The following is a 24,277-nucleotide window of genomic DNA, read 5'->3' on the forward strand; positions in this document are numbered from 1 at the left end:
TAAGATATCAAAGAGTTCGCACTATTGAGCATACTAGTGTATTATCATGAATAGTATGACCGACAGGCTTTCAGACTTAGAAAGTAATCGGCTGTCTGTTGACCAATTATTATCCACCCCTATTGCAAATGATAGTTTAAGTGAAGGAAATAATACTCAAGCAATGAAAGCTAGTAATTTTTTGGATAGTCAGTCGCTGAAGAAATGGTCGGTCAAAGAAGATACTATTTTTGCATTTTGGAATTGCCAAGGCCTTAGGACTGCATACCCTACACTGTGTAACATATTAAGTGATATGCAAGAAACACCGTTAGTAATAGGACTATGTGAGACGTTTGTATCGAATAGGGATACTTTTTCAGTGTGGGATTTCCAGTTTCCAGGATATGTTAGTGAAAGAAAAGAACGACAGGTTATGGAGCGAGGCGGTCTGGCTTTGTTGATAAAGGAAGGAGTTTCGTATTGGGTAAGGGAGGATCTCACACTTTGGCTTGAAGGAAGACTTGAGACTCTTTTTATTGAAATAGAAGATAAATCTGATAAAAATGTAGTTGTTGGTTTAGTTTATAAGACACCGTCATTTAATGAGGATGTTTTTATTGAGGAAATGGAGCATTTAATGGAGAAATTTAGTAATGATCATAAATATAAAGTAGTAATGGGGGATTTCAATATTGACCTCCTTAAAAGTACAAGCCGCCTAGATTTTCTTAACTCTATGATTTCATCATTCCAGTACCCCCTGGTAACTATTCCTACACGAGTAACTGATAAGTCTGCGACTCTTATCGATAATATATTTGTGGATGGAAAGCTGCTTGAAAGTTCGTATGCTGATGTTCTACTCACGGATGGATCCGACCATCTTTTTCTTCTTAGTAAAATAAAAAAATCTTACAGGATTATAAATAAGAGTGGTCAAATAAATAAAACATATTTTCGTGATTTAAGAAATGATAATTTAAAAAAATTTGAGAGAGAAATGGATGATGCAGATTTTACTCCAGTTTTTGAAGAAGATAGCCCGTCGGTTGCGTATGATATTTTTGTTGCAATATTTACAAAGATATTGAATGATACGTGTCCTCTAAGAAGACTTAAAAGAGGTAGTACGAAATTCCCTAAGAAACCATGGATTACACAGGGCATTCTAAATTCTATAAGTCGGAAAAATGAATTGTATAAAATATACCTAGGGGAACCATCTGTCATTAATTTTCAGCAGTTCAAAAATTACCGGAATACTTTAAACGGATTAAAACGGAAAGCCGAAAAAATGTATTTACAAAATGAATTTATGAAGCATAAATGTGATATGAAAAAAACATGGAAAACAGTAAATTCACTCCTGGGTCAAAAGGGTAAAATAGAAGTTGTTAATGAATTACAAACAGAGAGGGGGAATTTGACTACCCCAAATGATGTTGCGAATTATTTATGTGATTATTTTTCTAGTGAGGGAGCGAAACTTTGTGACGATGCTCGGAAAAGAATTAGGCGGCCTCCCAAAATAGTTCAGTCGGAAATTCCAGTAGAAAATCAGCTGGTTTTTAATGCTTGTAGCATAAGTGAAGTGAGTACAATTATCAGTAGAATCCAATCAAACTCAAGTGGCGTAGACGGGATTTCTCTTAAGATTGCTAAATCAGTTAAATCAGTTATAACACCAGTTGTATGTAATTTGATTAATAAGTCTATGGAAAAAGGAATTTTCCCGGAAGTTTTGAAGGTGGCTAAAATAATACCATTGCACAAAGGAGGTAAGAGAGACGACCCTTCAAACAAAAGACCCATTTCTATCCTCCCTTTTTTTTCAAAAATATATGAAAAGGTGATAGGATCCAGGCTAACTGATTACGTTGAAAATAATACAATTCTTATAAATACTCAATTTGGTTTTAGAAAAAAAATGTCCACAGAAATGGCAACCATTAAACTTGTTGACTGGGTAAATACGTCGTTTGAAGCGGGTCTGATTCCAGCTGCCTTATTCCTGGATTTGAAAAAGGCTTTTGATACGATTGACCATAAACAGTTATTACTTGAGCTGGAAAAAATCGGTGTTACCGGAAAGAGTTTGTCTTGGTTTGAATCTTATTTAAGTGACCGAAAGCAGGTTGTGGTGAATGGGTGTTTTACTTCTGAAGCTAGTACGATAACTTGCGGAGTACCCCAGGGCTCTATACTAGGTCCTCTTTTATTTTTAATATTTATTGATCGGATGAAGTATTATTTGTCAGAGGCTGGTATAATCCTTTTTGCAGACGATACTCTTTTACTTGTAGCTGCTCCATCAGTTGATCTACTTTTTGATAAAATGATAAAGGCAATGACCGAGTTTATTGAGTGGGCAGATTTCAATCTTTTGACATTAAATTATAATAAAACTAACTACATTCTATTTTCTCGGATATCTAGTATTGAAACTAATTTAGAATTAATAATAAACGGAAATCAAATAAAAAGAGTAAAGGTAACAAAGTATTTAGGTTTTATGATTGATGAAAATCTATCATGGAAAACACATTCAAATATTATAGCTTCAAAGTTGTCCAGATCTCTGGGTGTGCTTCGCCGAGTTAAAAACCTAGTATCCTATAAAATTCTTCGGTTACTTTATTTTGCTATTTTTTACCCGTATATTTGCTATGGTTGCTCTTTATGGGCTAGTAATTTTGTATCATGTTATAAAAAAATCCAAAAAATCCAAAATAAAGCCGTTAAACTTTTATCACCTAAAACTTTATTTACTCATAATATTAATGAACTTTATACTAAGAATCAACTTTTTGATATTTCAAAAACAAGAGACTACCAAGTTAGTATTTTCACATATAAATTTATTAATAATATACTTCCCTCTTCTTTCGAAAATTTTTTCTCCATTAATTGTGATCTTCATAGCCACAATACACGAGGGGCATCAAATCTGGTACACCCATTTAGAAATACGGCTAGAGCTTCTTTCGTGATTAGAAATTTTGCCCCCTCTGTATGGGATATTATTCCAATTGAAATAAGAAATTCGAGTCATTTGGCTTCCTTCAAAGCTGTTGTTAAGAGATTCTTCCTTGCAAAAGAATAGTATGGTAATGATGCAAAAGTATAGTAATAATGCGTGAGTGTCATAAGTAGAATCTTTGTATGTAGTAATATGTAGAGTAGAGATGACTGCCACCTGCTGCCAACAAGCCCAAAGGGGCTTTCTTAGCAGGTGCAGCAAAATGTTTTGTATACATGTTTTTGAAATAAATTAATCTAATCTAATCTAATCAAATACACAGGTTCCACCAAATACACAAGCTCCACCAAATGCACAAGTTCTACCAAATATATGTTCCACCAAATACACAAGCTCCACCAAATGCACAAGTTCTACCAAATATATGTTCCACCAAATACACAAGTTTCACCAAATCCACAAGTTCCACCAAATACACAAGTTCTGCCAAATATATGCTGCACCAAATACACAAGTTCCACCAAATACACAAGTTCTACCAAATACATGTTCCACCAAATACATGTTCCACCAAATGCACAAGTTCCACCAAATACACAAGTTCCACCAAATACACAAGTTCCACCAAATACACAAGCTCCACCAAATACACAAGTTCCACCAAATACACAAGTTCTACAAGTTCCACCAAATACACAAGCTCCACCAAATGCACAAGTTCCACCAAATATATGTTCCACCAAATACACAAGTTCTGCCAAATATATGTTCCACCAAATACACAAGTTCCACCAAATACACAAGTTCTACCAAATACATGTTCCACCAAATACTCCAAGCTCCACCAAATACACAAGTTCTACCAAATATGTTCCACCAAATACACAAGTTCTACCAAATACATGTTCCACCAAATACTCCAAGCTCCACCAAATACACAAGTTCTACCAAATATGTTCCACCAAATACACAAGTTCTACCAAATACATGTTTCACCAAATACACAAGTTCTACCGAATATATGTTCCACCAAATACACAAGTTCTACCAAATATATGTTCCACCTAATCCACAAGTTCCACCAAATACACAAGCTCCACCAAATACACAAGTTATACCAATACACAAGTTCCACCAAATACACGTTCTACCAAATATATGTTCCGCCAAATACACAAGTTCTATCAAATATATGTTCCACCAAATACTTAAGTTCCACCAGATACACAAGTTCTACCAAATATATGTTCCACCAAATCCACAAGTTCCACCAAATTCACAAGCTCCACCAAATACACAAGTTCTACCAAATATATGTTCCGCCAAATACACAAGTTCTACCAAATATATGTTCCACCAGATACACAAGTTCTGCCAAATATATGTTCCACCAAATACACAAGTTCTACCAAATACACAAGTTCCACCAAATACTCCAAGCTCCACCAAATACACAAGTTCTACCAAATGTATGTTTCACCAAATACACAAGTTCCACCAAATACACAAGTTCTACCAAATATATGTTTCACCAAATGCACAAGTTCCACCAAATACACAAGTTCCACCAAATACACAAGCTCCACCAAATACACAAGTTTCTACCAATACACAAGTTCCACCAAATACACGTTCTACCAAATATATGTTCCGCCAAATACACAAGTTCTATCAAATATATGTTCCACCAGATACACAAGCTCCACCAAATACACATGTTCTACCAAATATATGTTCCACCAAATCCACAAGTTCCACCAAATACACAAGCTCCACCAAATACACTAGTTCTACCAAATATTTGTTTCACCAATTACACAATTTCTACCAAATATACGTTTCACCAAATCCACAAGTTCCACCAAATACACAAGCTCCACCAAATACACAAGTTCTACCAAATATATGTTCCACCAAATACACAAGTTCTACCAATATATGTTCCACCAAATAGACACGTTCTACCAAATACACAAGTTCTACCAAATATATGTTCCACCAAATGCACAAGTTCTACCAAATATATGTTCCACCAAATACACAAGTTCTACCAAATATAAGTTCCACCAAATACACAAGTTCTACCAAATATATGTTCCACCAAATACAAAAGTTCCACCAAATACACAAGCTCCATTGAATACACAGGTTCCACCAAATACATGTTTCATGCAACCTTCTAACTTCAAACTCCGATTATTTCAACCTTCTTGATTTCATTATATAGGGAAAGTATTATGGTTCTAGAATGCCAAGTTCCACACACCTCTAGGAGGGATGGTGGATATCATAGATGGGGTGGGGGGCAGGTGGCATTATTTTCGGAAAGAAGTGCCTTTGGCCCAAATTGCTGGGTTTTTTCTTCTTCTTTTTTTTTTTTTAGCACATTTTGCTTAAGAGTTTATGAGTAAGTAAGTAAGTAAGTAAAATATTTAATACCCGTATTTTTCACATGGAACAAAACGGAGTACAATGAAAAAAATAAATCAAAGAAAAAAAGAGAAGAAAAACGGAGAGAAATTTAAAACACAGCATGGAAAAATATATAATCAAGAACTGTAGAAATGTTTAAGCCAGGGGTGGTTCCATTTTGCCCGGAAATTAGAAATCAACCGGTTTATCGCGATACTGGGGTCTGCAATCCTGTGTTTATCAATCATATAAGTATTTCTCGTCCACAAGGGGCATCGCAGCAGGAACTTCGTGAACCTAAAATAAAGGGACCGGAGCTTGCGTTTTTGGGTGTCAGTTAATTAATTCCAAAATGGCGCGATATATACAATATGTGGCAGTGCGACAGCGTTATACATGTTCGTGAGATACTTTCGACATAAGAGGAGTCTGCTGGCGACGATAGACCCATACGCGATGCGGAGTTTTCTCTCGACGTGTTTGACGAGCAGTAGACGAGTTTCATTAAGGTTACAGCCTATGGGTAAACCCAGATACACGACGTGAGATGAAACGATAATTGACTCGCTACCCAGCAGGAGGTGTTCAGGCTGAGAAGGACTATCGTTGAAAAAAAGAACTGAAGGTTTAGAAGTATTGAAAGCCAGGCCGATTTTTCGGTATTCATCGCACAGGATCGAGAAATTCGATTGCAGACCCCTAATAGACCGACTTAGATTTAATAGATCGTCCGCGTATGTAAGTAGCGACACATTTATATTCTTGGAGATACATGAAACATTTACACATGCCTGGGCATTTAAAAGACTGTTATTGTACAAACTTGGGGATAATAATGAACCCTGGCGGGCACCTTTCTTTGCTGGGACAACCACTGATGTGATGCGGTTACCTATTTTTATACGCGCTTTTAAACGGCAATACATATCGTACAATACGCTAGTGACACGGATGTTTACACCTTGCTGGTAAGCGGCTAAAAGGGCCTGAGCGTGAATCGACGAATCAAACGGTGTACTCACATCAAAAGCACCAATCACTATAGGGTCACCAGATTCATGAGAATCTGCTAGAATCTCGGCAAGACTGAAGAGAGCGTGAGCACAACCCAGACCCGGTCGGAAACCGAACTGGCGGTCAGGCGTTCGGCACGAATATTGAATTTCTTTTGAGACTAAGATCTCTAGAACTTTGCAGAGCACTGGAGCAACAGTGATTGGCCTGCACGAAGAGCATTGGTCTGGTGCTTTCCCTTTTTTAAGGATGGGCGAGAGTAAACCGACACAAAAAGAGTCAGGCACTATACCAGTGGTGAAAATAATCTGGAATAGCAGAGTCAGATATTCTTCAGCTTTAAAATAGCTTCATGTACGCTTCCGTAAGTAACGACAAAATCAGGGACACACTGGCTGGATAATACCGATTCTAGCCGGTTTGCGAAGGGATTAGACGTATTTTTGTCGGGGGCACTGAATTCGTTGGAAAAGTACGATTCCCAATCTTTTTCGCTAATCGAATCATGTGGTTTTCCGGCGACCGGTTCGCTCAACCGGGCTTTCCAGATTCGTTTTGGGTCACTTACGATTCTGGAGGAGTACTCTTCTTTTAATTTGGTACGATGAGTTTTCAGTTGCTTGTCAAATTTTCGTTTAGTCCATAAACGGACAGAGTTAACGTAAGGTAATCCTTATTGGTGGTAGCTATTTACAGCAAAGCTTCATTAGCTGGTTAGGAATCAATATATTAAAAGCTACTTTTCTGGCCTTGAATACTAAATACTGGCCCCTAAATACTAAACCCCCATAGTTCATCTGTATTTTAGTTTACGTATCAATGGAAGATTTACTCTTTCTAGTGTGACTCTCACTGGAAAAAGTAAATGACGTAAAAGAGCGGAAAGTAAATAGTTGAAAGAGTAAATAGCCATTATATCAGATTATATTTCTTGTTTATTCTTATTTGATTATATCTCCTGTATTGATTATAACTTTATCTCTTTAACAATTACTTTATTTGCAAGAAACCTCGGCATCAAACCATCCTTTGTAATTGTGGAGGGGGTCTATTTACTATTAAGTATTTTCCTTGTTACTTTTTATTTATTTTCTTACAGTTGAATTTGCGACGTATTTGAATTATTGTCGCACGCTTCGATTTGAAGAGAAACCTGACTATACTTATTTAAGGCAGTTATTCAGGAATTTGTTTCTACGACAAAGATTCACATATGATTATGTATTCGATTGGAATATGCTTAAGTTTGTAAGTTGTATCTATAATTTGCTTCTCATTACCTTTTTTCTCCTCTGTTCTCTTTCTCTTGCCCCTTTTCTTCTGTTATATATCTTTCTTTTCTTTCTCCTGATCTTCTCTATATCTTTTCTTTTTAACGTCATTATAACGTCTTTTCTCTATATCGTTTCCTGTTTTCTCTGTATCCGTCGTATCCTCTCTCCCTCCCTCTCTTTCTCTCTTCTTCTCTCTTTCTTTCTCTTCCTCTCTTCTCTTTCTCTTCTTCTTTATCCTTCTCTTTCTCCACGCTCTCTCTCTTTCCTTCTCCCCCTCCTGCTGTCACCCCTCTACCCCATTTCTCTCTCCTCTCTCTCTGTTTCCTTCTCTATCTTCTCATTGTTGGGTCTCTAGCCGAATTCCAACAATTCCTTAGTACTGACAATTAATTTTCAATTGTCATATAGGGCACATTTTTTGCTACTTTCTTTTTTATAAAATAAACTGATAATTCTACTATAAGTGACGCACGTCAGTCGTACAGGGGGAGGGGTAACAAAACATGGGGAAAAGATAAAAGCTAAAAGTTGACAGTTTAAAAGTAGGAAAGGTTGTCAGAACATAGAAGTCATTTACTAAACTCTAGAACAGCTCATTTTAAACATTTCTAAATGTTGTAGTAAAAACGCTATTCAACTACTTTTATTAAATACTCAATTAGGGATACCCAACATGACCTTCTCAATAATTGGAACAAATGAGATACTTTGGTTAAGTACTCAAGAAGAGTAATCAAGATGAATTACTTAATATAATACAAGATGAGTAATACGAGTTTAACTCGTATTGTATGAATTAGAGACAACTCGAAATACAAATCCTTGAGTACTCTTCTTCAATACTTACTCTTCTTGAGTATTCAACATGAGCTACTCAATAATTGAAACTCGAGGAATAAGATACCCGTGGTGAGTACTCAAGAAGAGTAACCAAGATGAACTATTCAATGTAATACGAGATGAGTAATACGAGTTGAACTCATGTTGTAGGAATTAGAGAGAACTCAAAATATTAATTCTTGAGTACTTACTTTTCTTGAGTACTCAACATGAGCTGCACAATAATTGAAATTCGAGAAATAAGATACTCGTGGTGAGTACTGAAGAAGAGTAATCAAGATGAACTACTCAATGTATTACGAGTTGAACTCGTTTTGAATGAATTAGAGATTTCGAAATTCGAATTCTTGAGTACTTACTCTTCTTGAGTATGCAACACGAGCTACTCAATAATTGAAACTCGAGAAATAAAATACTCATTTTGAGAACTCAAAAAGACTCATCAAAATGAGCTAAAACTTAAAGAATCTGACTTTTTCTTCAGAAATGAAATTTCCAGAATTATTAATTGATCTAAAGTTGATCTGACCAGACATGACAAGGCAAGAAATTGTCAGACATGTCAGACATGACAAGGCAAGAAATTAATATGGAAAACGGCAAGTGGGTCTATGGCCAGTATAAAGTATAAAAAGTATGAAGTTTATCTTCCTTTTTTCATGCTGGCCTGGCCATAAAGTTGTTTGTCTTTTCCAGATTTATTTCTTCCTTTTTTAAGGATTATTTGTAGCTATATCTTCAGACAGAAGTCTTTCTTTGTAAGAAATTTAATAACTCTCAGCAGAATTGTAATAGTTTCGGGCAAATCCACTTTTAATATAAATACATATTTCTTGTAAAAATAAAATAAACCTACAACTTCAATCTCATTTTTTTTAATGCCTAGAAACCGGGGAACTAGATGAAATATATAGGAAATGGTGGCCAAGTTCTTAAAGAGGCGTAAAACCTCAATGTTGACTTCTTAGGGGAGGCTACGGGATTTGAATCCCTCCTCCTCCGAAATGTGTCCGGCTCCTAAAAACATAACAAAAATACATATAAACAAACTGTTGATTTTTTTTGTGTAACTCCTCCGCCCCCTCCCGAACAAAAATCCTGGATCCAACCCTGATTGAGTTTTAGACATTAGAGCGCTGTTGTAGGAAAGCCTGAAGTAACTGTGGGTAGCCTGAGCTACCCATACATTAAATATGACTGTATTCTAGACATAAAAAAGTAGCTTCCTATTTTATTCAGGAAAAGTTTCATTTAGCTCTTTGAGGTTAGCTATAATTTTAATAAAGAACGGTAAATAAAGTAAGATCCTCAACCAAAGCAAAGAAAACTCATAATAGAGGGACAGTTTGGTAAATAAATTACGTATTAAAATGATCTACTATTAATGTCAATGCGGAATGATCGCAGCTACTAAATTTAGAGCAAATTATAGCAAGTCCTATTGTGTACATGGAGCCTGGAAGCTGTGTACAGCACAATGTAAATTATTCAAAATCAAGGCAAAATTTAAGCATAAATTTTTTTTTATTTTATCCCCAAAAGGTGAATTAAAAAATTATGCCCTGTGTTTCTAGAAACTTGTTGGTGGAGGTTAGGTGATATTTTTTTTTATTTATTGTTATGAATTTATATTTATAATAATTCACTGAATCCAAAGAGTATGTACAACTTGTAAGAGTGAAAACTCGCGCTAGTGTCGATAAAAGAGTCGATAAATCAGGTGCTTATTAGTTTAACAGTTTAACACTTAGTTTAACAATTAAAATAATTAAGTAATTGTTCTAATTATTATACTGAAAAAATTTAATTGTTGCCAAATGATAAATGGCGCTGACAGTTTTATTATTATTATTATTATCAATATTAGCACCAGTTCCCACTTTTATAATTTACGCATACTCTTTGACTTTTTTGACTCTTTGACCAGTTCCCACTTTTATAATTTACGCATACTCGTTGACTTTTTTGACTCTTTGACCAGTTCCCACTTTTATAATTTACGCATACTCTTTGACTTTTTTGACTCTTTGACCAGTTCCCACTTTTATAATTTACGCATACTCTTTGACTTTTTTGACTCTTTGACCAGTTCCCACTTTTATAATTTACGCATACTCTTTGACTTTTTTGACTCTTTGACCAGTTCCCACTTTTAGAATTTACGCATACTCTTTGACTTTTTTGACTCTTTGACCAGTTCCCACTTTTATAATTTACGCATACTCTTTGACTTAATCTACAATGCTTTACTAAACACGCTATTGGCCAAACATACCAGAATCTGAATCCGTTTTTCTGATTATCTGAAATAACAAATTAAGGTATTTTTGTATACCGGAGGGGAGGGGGGGGGGGCTCAAATATCCTCGCTTAAACATCGAACTGTTGGTGATTTACACAGATTTTTTAGAATTAATAACGATTCGTATCATTTGCCTTTTTAATGTATTTCTTTTCGAGTTATCGAGTTCTATCTATAGGAGTTAGGGTAAATAATTTCCTACACAACATTGCTTTTCTATTTATGAAAAATTAAGCATGAAAAAAGGGTTTTATTTTCAACGAACAAAAACTAAAAACAGAAAATGTTTTAACTAAAAAAAAATTCGAATATTTTGGCCCCACATCCGGGAGCCTTTCTCAACGGAAAAAAAGGCAAAGAAACTAAAATTTTAAGTAAAAGATAAAAAAAACAGTTGCTTTTAAAAATAACACAAAGACACACATTCAAAAAACGACAACTATATACACGAAAAGATGCGAGTTGTTATATGGGGCTTTGCAGATTTGCAGAGCAAATTTGAAACTTATAATGAGCAGAAATTATGGCTGTTGAAGAAACTGAGTTTAAATAAACTGTTGAGCGAGTTGTTATATGGGGCTTTGCAGATTTGCAGAGCAAATTTGAAGCTTATAATGAGCAGAAATTATGGCTGTTGAAGAAACTGAGTTTAAATAAACTGTTGAGCCCAACCTTTAAGATACAACTGGAGCTAACCATCATCTGTGTCTCATAAGTAGTAGTTAATGTGTATGTGAGTGTTAATCGTGAATGTCCAAAATCAGCTGTCCGAAATGTCCTTGAATTTCAACTTTTTCAGTTTGATGATGACAGGTTTGGTTGGGCTCGATTGTTTGGTTTTTAACCCAGTTCTGATATTATAACCATATTTAACCTAAATCAACCTAACCTTACTAATTTTTACCATCATAGCTTGCGTAAGACTAAAAAAGATGACCCGCAAAGCTAATTGAATCCAAGCAGAGAAAAGGGAATTTCGAACATTCACTGGTGAATGTCGACAGATCTAAGACATTCACGGTAATATTTATGTTAGCGTGCATGTCCGCAAATTGGTTAATGTCAACATTCACTCGTGACTGTCGACGTTTCATTTATTCTCTAAAAGTTTCCAAAAAAGGGGTAAAGCTTCACTTGCAGATTTTGAGCTTTAAATCATCACTTATAACGTATTTAAAACCATGTCCGCCAACATTTCAAATTTATAACTTTTTCTCTGCTTGGATTGAATTAGCTTTGCGGGTCTGCTTTTCCTGTTTAATGCAAGCTTTGATGATGACACATTAGGTTAGATTAGATTATGTTTGGTTACACGAGTTTAGGTTGGTTTACGTTAGCTTAAATTGGGTTTTTAACCCATTTCTGATATTTAGAATCAAATTTAACTTAACCTAACGTAAACTAACATAATTTAACCTAACTTTTACCATCATAGCTTCCGTAAGACTGAAAAAGCTGACTCGCGAAGCTAATCGAATCCAAGCAGAGAAAAGGGAATTTAGGACATTCACGGTAATATATGCATATAAAAGAGTTGGGTTTGGATGCTGATGCCGCCTATCATAACCAAACAAGAAATTGATGTTATGTGGCGTTGTCTACTCACAAATCACAGAAGAATGCCCTTGGTCATATCTATCAATGGTCACTGTTACCAAAAGGGCCTAAATCTTATCTATCCTAGCGCCCTCTTAGTCGGAAGACGGGTCGCTGAGCCCAAAGCACAGCCACAACTCTATTTTGTTTATTTTGTGTAACTATTTTAACTTCCTTGTTGAGCCAACATCTCAACAACGACGAGACAAACAGATCCAGCATTGGACCTGATTTTGCACCAAGTGCGAATTAAGGTAACAATACACTTGGAATAAGTAAGTTGTAAGTAAGACGGCACTAGACCCTTAATGTCTAAACCGGCGGTGATGATCCCCGTTTCATGGCCCTTCAACCAGGAAGTGCAATGGGGGGTTGGGGGTCAAGCATCCTGTGCTTTCACACACCCTTCCTGCTTACCTTCCCCTGATTTCTCCAGGTACCCATTTAGAGCTGGGTTGACTCTGGCTGAGCTTAAAGAGTCACGCCACTGACCCCCGTCCCAAACTAAATAACTGGTCACAACTGGGATTGAACCCGTGCCTCTGGGACACAGAATTCCCACGCCAGCGCGCCAACCACTCAGCCAGGACGGCTGTCACCAACCACTCAGCCAGTACACTTGGAATGGTATTTCCAAACAAAATCCTATAAAGCATTTTGTTTTACTCTGGTATAATGTTTTATACGGTTTATAAACGTTACGCATATAGCATTTTGTTTTATTCCGGTATAATGTTTTATGCCGTTTATAAACGTTATATGAATATTTTTGTATAAGGTTTTATAAATTTTTCTTTCATTTTAGCCATAGGAAGTGGGATAGAACCATATTTTTCTTGCAGCGTATTGTTCGTTACGCGTTCTTTTCAACGAGTATCCAAGATTACGCTTAGAAGATTCATCTAGAAAACATAAATACGTATATAAATGTAAACGTAATAATACACTTGGAAACTCGTTAAATTGTACTTTAAATTATATTTAGCAATGTACTTCGAGACACCGTCAAGTGTAGCCACGGAACTGAAACGACTTTGTGCTAAGTTGGTCTCAAGCGCCTTCCAACGTAAGCTGTGATGTATCGTCTTCAGTCTTTTTTCTTTTTTTTCTTTTTTTTCTTTTTTTTTGCAATAATTTCCATTTATTTAGGGTGGCGCTGGTGTTCGAAAGCCAGGTTCAACGCCCCAACTTGGTGTCCTGCCTCCTGTAAGTACTGAAGAGGTGGAATCCAAAAATAAAACCGTTGCCACCTCTTCGAGAAAGATGACAGAAATAGTTGTGCCGCAGCAGATGTCAGCCCAGCCTCTTCCGGCAACTACAACTGCCAGTGGCCCTTACCTACCTCCGTAAGTTTTATTTGAATATTGCTCTAATGAGAAAAATCTGATGCTAGTCTTTTTGGAAATGGAGGGGATTAACAGAGAGAAATTCTAGAGAGGTCTCAATTTAGGGGAAGAACAATCAACAGCATTAAGACCTTAAACTAAATATAGCATATATGAGGACGCTGCTCGGCTGTTTTCTTCCAAAGCCTAATATTCGTATTTTCAAGTTTTTAATAGGCAAAATTTTCACGGACTTTTTTAATTTTTCGAGTTTCAGAATTTTCGGAGTTTTAGATGTTTCAGAATTTGATAAGAAATAGATAAAAACATAGAATTCGGAATTTGAAATCCCAAGTTTACAATTTCTCGAATTTTTTTTCAGGATTTTAAATTTTTTACTATTTTGGAATATTTAAGGGGTATCAGAAATTGTTGAAGATATAGAATTTCGTCAATAGGCTTTCTAGGGTCCATTTTCTTCTATTTTTCATCTCTTCAGATGGACGTGGATACTTGGCTTCGTAACTCTAGTATATCTATACTTAGCTTTGGGAGTGGAAAACCAAAACTTCAGCGTTAAACTTCAGATTTCCTCACAACAGAGGGAGAAATCCCCTTGTGGTGCAAGTGTGTTTCCGATTTATGGGAAGAATAAACGGCAACATTAAAATTTAAAACAAACAGAAAATATCCAATATTGGAAGGGGGTTATTTGGCTGTCCTCTGCCGAAACCTAATATTTCTATTTTCCAAATCTTTAATCAGAACATTTTTCAGGGTCTGAGAAAATGGCGAAATTAAAAGAATTCTTCAATGGGTTTTCTGGGGTCTGTTTTTTTCTATATTTCCAGTCAATTTTCTGATGGACGTGGACTTCGTGGACTTGACTTCGTGATTGTAGTTTATACAAACTTGGCTTTGAGTATGGTAACCCAAGTGAAATGTGTTTTTGTCTCTGTAGATAGTAAGCACTATAGAAGAAATTGTAACAGAAATATTCTGTCTGTCATGGGACTTATCAATAATAATAATAATTTATTTGTGACCTACTTGAAACAGCGGAGTATAAAACAAACACACAAAAAAAACTTCTGATAACACATTAAATTACTGTAGAAAACATTTTAGAAGACCATGAAAAGGGTTAATAGTAACATGTATCGAGTCGGATAGTTTCTGGTGTAGTTCACTGTTCTAATAATGGTTCTATCACTATTCTGTCCCATAAAATGGGATTAGGAGAAACTGACCTGGAAATTGCATTTATGTGTAGATACCAGGGTTTAACAAAGGATAGTTTTTATCATTATCTCTAGTAATCTGAAACCTCAGCCCTGTGGTTCTTGATGTGTTGAATTTGGCGTAATTTTCGTCAAGATTGCCAAGATGACATTAAAATAGGGTTTTGTTATTCCCTGTTGGACTTAATCAGGTTCACCATTCCTACGTTCCCAGAACCAGAGGGTTGGTCATCTGACCTGTCTGGACACCTATCTTAATTTTTTAAGTGATCAAGATTGACTTTGACCTGTCCCAAAAGTATATCAATATAGATTACTTATCTTACTTCTTTTAAATATGGAGATAAGCTTGAACAACAAAACATTGCCCTCTTTTATGCGAATGATAGTTACAGTCGGAGTAGTAGTTACAGTCGGATATTTTTTTTCGAGTATGAATAAAATAAAATAAAAACATGTTTTTCAAGTGAAAGGATCCAAGCTAGTTATTTGTAAATATAGAACTTCTTGTTGTTGTTATTTCATAACCTAATTTATGTAAAAAGTCTGAAAATTGTTGAATTCTGTTTATTTTCCTGTATTCATGTTTAATAATCCACAATGAATACGAAACTTACATCAGAGCGAAAATTGGCGCTAGTGTTGAAGAAAGTCATCTAGCGTTTGCTAACTGCGTTCGATCCTAAGCTTAGATACCAACACAGTTATGAAAACTCCTATCTTGCCCATGAGAGTCTTTTGGTACAGAGCTCTGAACCCGGCGCCTCCTCCAAGCCCGTGCTCCGACGCGTAGATCGTACTACAACACCATAGGCGGGAACGCAATTTTGTTTTGTTGCATACACAGCTTAGACAGCTAATTGGTAACAGTTTCCTGTTACCAATTAGATACCAATACCAGTTTCCTGTCTCCAGGCGCTAGCATCGCTACCGCGCACTGCATCCCAAAAATAAATCGAGTTTTCATAACTGTATTGGTATCTAAGCTGTGGTTCGATCCTAAGCTGCTTCGTGCTTGCTTATTCGAGCGCTTTAAAAAGTAGGAGGGGTAAAAAAAAAAAAAATTCCGTCCTCAGTAGACCGGTTTGCTTAAAGTTATTTAGTTCACTAAACGTTTTAAAATCTTCCCCGTCTGATTTAGGCCTACTTTATTAAGATGAGATTCGACTTCAATTAATTCTTGATGGAGAGTTCTGAGTTTATCAAAAATTGTAAATATAATATCAGTTATATGATAATTATCAAGGAATTGTTATTGTCAATTAATCTTTAAAAAATTATTTTTAAAATACGATGACTTATTTGATCAGTTCTAATTAATTATCTCATGTAGAGAGAAATCATTGCTAAGTGCTTGTCTTTTCGGGTGCTTTAAAATGTAGGAGGGGGTAAAAAAAAAATCAGAATTTCATCCCCAGTAGCCCTGCCTGTATGAAGTAAAAACGCTCGCTTAACCTTCCAAAATCCTCCACCGGTTTGAGATTTGCCTACCTTATGAAAATGGAATTCGGCTTCAAATGATTCTTGAAGATTGTTCTGATTATTTCAAAAATTATACTTATAATATCAAAATAATTTTGTATTATCAACAAATTTTTATTATCAAATGACTTTTTGATAGTTATATCAAAATTTTGTTCGATCCTAAAAAGCTAGCGTCTAACTTCTAGCGCTAGCGCCTAAGAAAATTGCAGCTAGCAGTGATAGTGTCTAAGAAAATTACAGCTAGCAATGTTAGCGTCTAAGAAAATTAGTTCTAGCAGTGCTATTGTCTAAGAAAATTAGTGCTAGCAGTGCTAGTGTCTAAGAAAATTACAGCTAGCAGTGCTAGCGTTTAAGAAAATTACAGCTAGCAGTGCTAGCGTTTAAGAAAATTACTTGCGTCATCTAGTATTTGATGACTTTTTTATCCGATGACTTTTTTATCCTAAGCTGTTGTATACTTGTATTTAAAGGTACTTAAAATCCAGACAAGGGGGGGGGGGGGGACTTTCCAGCTTAAAGTCAAATAGCCTACAATTATGCTAATAATATAGTAGCCTTATTATATTTATATAATCTCATGCAGACGGAAGTTACAGCTTTAATCCTATAACATTATTGATTAACACTTTAATTATAGATTGATTTATATTGGTCAATTCTATTAATATTTTAGTATACTATTTACATAGATTAATTATATATCAACTGTACAGTTTTCTTACGAATATTCCACCTTTAATGAAGTCACCAGACGCTACACTGTCAGTAGCGTCAGTAATTTGTGACGCCATTTTATATCGTCCAAAATCTAAATCTTATATGTCTACCATCCCGTTTAGGGAAACCACCAATAAACACCTTTTGTGCTTCTATATTCGTCTTGCCAGTCTTATCGAGTGTTCAAGCTAACGGGTTACGTGTGCTATCTTTGTTTCGTTCATGTTTATTAGAAAAACTGTGGGTTGGTTTGGATAAGCAAACCCCGGACATGGGTGGGGAATGTATGTTTACTAATGTGTAATTTTTTGTTTTGTTTTTAGTCTAACAATAGATGTGCGTTTAAAATTGTCAGATTTGTCAGCCCCCTAAACCTGAAACTTCAAATTTTGTCCTAAAAAGGTGTCAAAGGGTCCCATTATGAGGTTTAGACCAAGAGGATGGGTAACTTATGAGAGTGGGAACTGGCGCTAGTGTTGACAAAATAAAGCTTCATTTTTCGGTTGGTGACATTACCTTTTTCCAGTGTAATTGTGGTTTAATTGTGTAGTAGGCCAAATAAGTGTAGTAATATGTATGTGATCTTAGTTTCTGACAGAAAGACATTATAAAGCTTGAAATAATGCTAAGGGTCGCCCAACGCTAGATTCCGTTTTCTGTCATTAGCGCCAATTTCCACTCTGATAATTTACCTATACTCGGGTTTAAACGCAGAAAGTGTCAACACTGGCTAGTTGAAAAAAGTTGGAATCATACGATTGGTGGGGAGGGGTCTAAAGGTGTTAATCCGCGAAAATATAAGGAGGAGAATTTTTCCCCTATTCCTCTCCGTGTTTGAAGTCCGTTGAGGGGTCGAAATTCCTAGGCAATCTAACCTAATATATTATCAATAATACTTAATAAATTATTTTTATTTTAAAATATTCTTTTATTTTCAGTAGTCTGAGGAAAATTGTGCGACCACCCGTAGAATGATACAATCTTTAATGTGATACTATTCTGTATATAAATAGATTATTTCAATGGTCTATGGAAATCGATTATCGATATGTGTAGGTGAGTCATTTGATTTTCACCGGCACTAATCTGGACATCTTTTTGCTAATCTCGTGTTTGCCAAGAGTTGATGATTCGCTTTAAGTTTGCATTCGCGAAAAATTCGCAGTAGTGAGAAGTGCATTTATTCAACTTTTCTTTCAGTGACGTAAATTTTGATAGTTGTTGTGATATACATATATATATATTTTTTCTAGGATAGTCGCTTGAGTAACTGTTAAAAACAAAATATTTAATTTTGTATTCATGTCAGTTTGAATATTGCTACTGCTATATTGTCCTCCTGGGCGTAGTAGGGTTGACATTTCAGGGGGTTGTCTTCTCAAGGAAACAAGCTCTACTTCCCCCTCCCCCTAGAAGATGTACTTCCTTGACTCTTAAGCTGAGTTCCAATATAAGAAAATTTCACCCCCTCCCCTAATAAGTGTGTATACCACACTTCTTGAAGGTATATGGCGAATCCTCTCCTTTAGAATTGTCCAAGGTCCTCTCCCCCTTATTTCTATGTTTGGAAATACACACACGCTCAGGTCTTTAATGATTCAAAGTAGTTGCCACCCTCTCCCTCCCTCCCCCTGCCTCACTCTGTCAAATGAAGTCATGGTAGTTGTAACTAGACATATTCTGCTGTAACCAGAATGAAGATATGCCATTTTTATAGAATAATGATAAGTTGACAAATTTCTCGTTTTTTGCCCCTGCAATATTATGAAAATTGTTTATATTTTCTTTTTGGTTGAAGTGCCATCTTTTTGTTTTAATTTGTTACATTCCCAAAAATGCTTGAGTACTAAATCAAGGCTTCGTAGCTTTTTTGTTACGTGTGTAAGCGATAAGGGTGCCGTCCACAGTGGAGGACAAGGCTTCAGACACATTCCCCTCGGAGACAAAAGATATTCAAAAAATGAAAATATTATCAAAATTTGGGGAAAAAAAACGGTACTTTTCTTCCAAAAATTGCTTTAAAAAACTATCTCACTCCCTAGAAAAATTGTGACACCCTCTTCTCTCTGAGAAAAAAAAGTTGCTTGCTCTATTTGTAACAGAAGCGTGTTTTAAAATTGTGTTTGTAATTGTTTAAACCAGAAAAAAAAAGAATTCTAAACTAATTTTAAACTAAGAATCCTGAACTCCTGTATCCTGAACTTGGATACAGTCTCCAAGCAAAAAAAAAAATAATAATAATAATAATAAGTCTATGCACTTTAGCGATAAAGGAATTTTCATGTTCGAGTTTCTTGGTCCTTGTAGTGGTTCTTTTCAGGGGTATATACTAAATTCAGGGGTATTTTCAGGGGTATAAAGGAATTTTAATGTTCGAGTTTCTTGGTCCTTGTAGTGGTTCTTTTCAGGGGTATATACTAAATTCAGGGGTATTTTCAGGGGTATAAAGGAATTTTCATGTTCGAGTTTCTTGGTCTTTGTAGTGGTTCTTTTCAGGGGTATATACTAAATTGAAGCAATATAACAGTTTGATTATATTGTGTCAACCACTTTGTTTTGATGTGACATTATAAGTGCCACGAACTTAGGAAGCGAGTGCAAGGCGTAGTCCACTGGCGTATTCAGGAAGAGGGGGACCCCCCCCCCCCCGAAGATTTTTTTTTCTTTTATCCTTATTCCTTGTTTTTTTTTTCGTTTTTTCATTCTTAAAAATATATTTGTCAATTTGGTTAATTTTTGTCACATTGCACCTCCCCTCAAATATTTTGGTTAATGGCACCCTTGCTACATTAACCCCCCCCCCCCATCCCTCTTCAGGATTTTGCTCTAGATCCGCCCGTGCTCTATATTTTGAAAATACACACTTTTCTTTTTAAACTTCCCTGGCTTTATCCCAAATTTAACGAAATTCAATGTCATGAATAATTTCCTTTTGCCAAAAAAAGTCTCGCCTTTTTTAAAATTAATTTTTCAAATATTCCGGTTTATTTACTATCAATGAAGCTGAACCAGGTACGAAAAAATATATTCCTGTTTTAGTACAACCATTCCTGTGGACAAAGATGGTAGCCTTTAAGTGTTTGAGACTGGACAGTAAAGAAAACGAAATTAAATAAATAGCAAATAAACTAACAAATTAAATATAAAAACCATGTAAAACTTGTATTCTGTTGTAAGTGTAGTAAAAGAGTAATTTAGTCTTTTTATAAAAAGCCTCAGAATAAATGGCAAATAAGCCCCTACGTTTTATGCAGGTTAAAGGCTCAGCCGCGATATACATAACCTTTTTAAGCGTTCCTTAGTTTTTACATGCAAAAAGGTTTAGCATGTTAGTTTTTAGTATGGTACTAAAAGTTGTTTCAAGAATGTCCCCGCTCCCCCCCCAAAAAAAAAACAGCAAATTAATATTTGGTAATCTTGGCTTCTACACAATTTTTAACTCCTTAAATTCGCTAGAACTTTAAGATTGTCTCAGTGAATGTCACAAAAAATGGGCGGGGCTACATATTTTATAAATGCCAAGTTTGTCACTTTACTGCAAGGTCTCTTCTTGGCCACCTAGCCATAACGATTTTAGCAATTTGTTGGCCTGGCCACAAGGTACATATCATTTTTAATTTCCCACAATATTGTTATTATGCCCAAATAGTCGGTGCTTAACGCAATCCGAGCCATGTGCAAAGGAATGGCCTTATAGTAAAATGAGAAACTTAATACTTATGTAATGTGTATTTCCCTACGTTTTCAGTAAAATCTCCTGAAATTCAAATTTAATAAGAGCTAAGATTTTCAAAAAAAATGGGGGGGGGGGCAACAATCTGGAAATAATTTCCAGTGCTACACTGACTAAGTGTGAGAAAATAAAAAAAATAAAAAGGATATATAAATAAAAATAAAAAATAAAATAAATAAAAGGATATAAAAAGGATATAAATAAATAAAAATAAATAAATAATAAATAAAATATAATAATATTTATAATATAATATAATAATAATTTATTTATAATAATAATTTTATTTATAAATAAATAAAAGGATATAAATAAAAGGATATAAAATAAAAAAATAAAAGGATAGCGAATAAAGACGAGGCTATACATAGCCAGTGAAAAAGCGCGAGACCTCCGCTTAGCTGTTGTTAGAGCAAAAACCTCCTCAGTTTTCATTGAGGATGATATAGCCTTAGTCTCGGTCGAAATATTTGTAGTTTTATAACTGGCTGTGAATGACCTCATTTTTCCTCGCTATTTTTCGTCTTCTTGTTTAGTAACATTTCAGGATGGGGTACAACTTTTAAAAGAAGCCACAAAAATATGTGAACAGATCCCGAGATCTGTCCCCCACAGGGACGGGGGCTGATGAATTTCTCGCAAAAAAGGCTAAGAATGAAGTATCATTATATGTAAGTAGTAATGTTTTTGGATACTTGAATGATATAGCCCCTACCGCTCAAGTTATTCATTCATTGACGAATTATAGAACCAGTTGTTTTTCGTTAGTTTCTTTCAGCTTATAAGAGACACGACAAAGAGAAGTGATATATAATTCGGGCTATATATTTGCACATTGGGGTGTGGGTGGGTAAAGTATTCTTTATAGTGTGAAATTAGAAAACAATTTTTATTTCAAAATATGCAGAATAATTGAACCTAACACATTTGACATGCAGACCCGCTATACTTTAAGCCCCCACCCTAATGTGCATATATATATATATATATATATATATATATATATATATATATATATATATATATATATATATATATATATATATATATATATATTGGGTGTTGTGCTGAAGACGGCCCTTGGGCATAGGGCCGAAATATCCACTGAATGGAATTTCACTGTCTTGGAAAAAAAAATCCCTATTGTTTCTACTTTGTGTTTTGTTTGATATGGAAAGGTAGTGTGGTTTTATCGCTATTTTATATTTTATTAGGATTGAGCGTCAGAGAAACATATTAGAAGAATATAGGTAGGGGTTATATCATCAAGTACCTGTTTTTGTTGATTTTTTCGATGACCCAAAGAATAAAAGCCCTCAAAGAAAACGGCTGCAAAAAGTCAATATGAAGAGTCACGGGGATTTGAGTAAATTTGACAAAAATTTTGTATGGATATCAGAGCTACTACTGAACTCGGGAAGGGGTTTGTGTTGTGTAGTTACAGTTACGTTCACAATAAGATTTTTACTAATATTGAGGTTTAGTTATGGCAGTGTTAATTTGAGCCAATCAGTTTTTTTGTAGGATAATTTTATTAGCTGTAAAATTTTGCTGAAAATTCTGGTTAGATCAAATTAGTTCTAGCTAAGCTCAAAAGCTAGTAGAATATCATTGTGAATGCGCCTTAATTAGTCCTACGGCGGAATAATCCGGTAATCTTGTTGAGCTACTAGGCTATACCTTGCTTTATAACATTTATTGGAAGTTAGGTTTAGTGAAGTTGTTTAATCTGTCTAATTGCCAGGGTTGACTTTTACATCTGGACGTTTTATCAGCCATGTTTATCCATTTTAGTTAAAACAAATTAGTTGTTTTTGGACTTTGTGCAATTTTTAGGCTAAAAGTTTGAATTTTTTGTGCTGGTCATGCTTGAAAACGCTGTTAATTTGTCGTTTTGTGTATATTTTTCTTTTATTCAAAATTGTAAAGAGAATCATTTCTTCGACCACGGTTGAAGATTTTAATGCCAGAACCGCCTTGGATCACGGCCTCTATTTTAGCCAATAGCGAACTCACAGTATATCCTAAGAAACACACCTGCTTACGAGAGTAAAGTAAGTATAACAGCACTAAACCCTTAAGGTCCAAACTGCTGATGCTGATCTCCGTTTCGTGGCCCTTCAGCCTGGAAGTGCAATTGGGGGTTAGGGGCCAGCCATCATGTGCTTTCGCACACCCTTCTTGCTTACATTCCCCAGATCTTTCCTGATATCCTTTTTGAGCTGGGTCGACTCTGGCTGAGTTTACAGAGCCTTGCCTCAAATCAAACAACCGGCCGCGCCAGGAATTGAACCTGTGCCCCTCGGACAAAGGATTCCCAACCCAGCGCGCTGACCACTTAGCTAGGACGGCTTAACGAAATTTACTTATTATGATTTTTTTTATTAACTGCCCCCTTGGATATTTGCTCTGACTATCTTCTCCCTAATGGCTGGAGCTATGTGAATCTGGCACACTTTTTTTGTGGCGCAAAAAAGTTAGTCTTCAAACAGTGTGGTGTAGAGGAGAAGCTTATGCAGTTGTGTTGGCATCTGGTAAATTGATGCTTGCAAGAGACATCAGTAGTAGTAGATGTAGATTACCTTGCTTGAGCGAAGCTGGGTCATTTGGTATACAAATTATTATTGTAATTTTCCTGCTGTAATGCGTAAATTTTAATACGAAGAATACGAGACTCACTTTACAGCTATAAACGTGAAATTCTTTCTCTAAAAGCTCATTATCAGATGCTTTGTTTAGAAAAAAAATGTGTTTTGAAACACCTGCTATGCTCAAGTCTTCTAACTTTCAGGGGTCACCGATTTCAGTCAGCAGACAATTTATGAAAGATATTATGGGGTTTGGGAGAGGGATCGAATTCAAATTCAGTCGTGACTTATCTAGACCGTCTTTTCAACCGGAAAGTACTAGTATACCAATTTCCAGGAGCAATGTTTAAAATTTACAGATATATACAATATATTGGTTGTTTGCTCGTGACGGATTTGCTTGAGTTGTTTCCCATTATGTGTTTTTATTTTGGAAGTCTTATTTGCGTCTTATTCTTTGTATTTATTATGGCTTTTTGAGGCGAAATTGTCCGTGCTTTTTGGCTTTCTGGCAGGTTCATGCCTATGCCATACCAAAGTCATATTTGTCAATATAACCAAAATTACGCACGACTTCATCGCCAATTATGTACGCCGTTCATAATTTCTGAAGCAGAATATTCTTCAACTTTCAGCTATCAAATGTTGGTTGACCAAACAGGGTGGCTGTAGCAAGAATTTTCGTCGGGGGGGGGGAGGTCACAAAAACTTTCAAAACAATCAAAAATTGGCTTATTTGCATTTTTGTTAAGTTTATACGAGCAGGACGAAATTTCTGGGGGGGGGGG

At 35.5% G+C, this 24,277-nt stretch overlaps 1 protein-coding gene across 2 annotated transcripts in view; it reads left to right on the forward strand.

Moving 5' to 3' along the window:
• The window catches only part of LOC136040370 (casein kinase I-like), a 51,130-nt gene extending 31,801 nt beyond the window's left edge, over positions 1-19,329 (forward strand). The window contains exons 6-8 of one of the 2 annotated variants that reach the window (XM_065724629.1): positions 7,488-7,636; positions 13,550-13,746; positions 18,107-19,329. In XM_065724629.1, coding sequence (XP_065580701.1) covers positions 7,488-7,636; positions 13,550-13,746; positions 18,107-18,143 — 383 coding nt within the window. In that variant the 3' untranslated portion in view covers positions 18,144-19,329. The remainder of the gene's footprint in view (positions 1-7,487; positions 7,637-13,549; positions 13,747-18,106) is intronic. The other variant, XM_065724630.1, reaches the window with a different exon arrangement.
• The last annotated feature ends 4,948 nt before the right edge of the window (positions 19,330-24,277 follow it).

Source organism: Artemia franciscana, chromosome 20 (genome assembly GCF_032884065.1).
Source record: "Artemia franciscana chromosome 20, ASM3288406v1, whole genome shotgun sequence".
NCBI classification, from domain to species: domain Eukaryota; kingdom Metazoa; phylum Arthropoda; class Branchiopoda; order Anostraca; family Artemiidae; genus Artemia; species Artemia franciscana.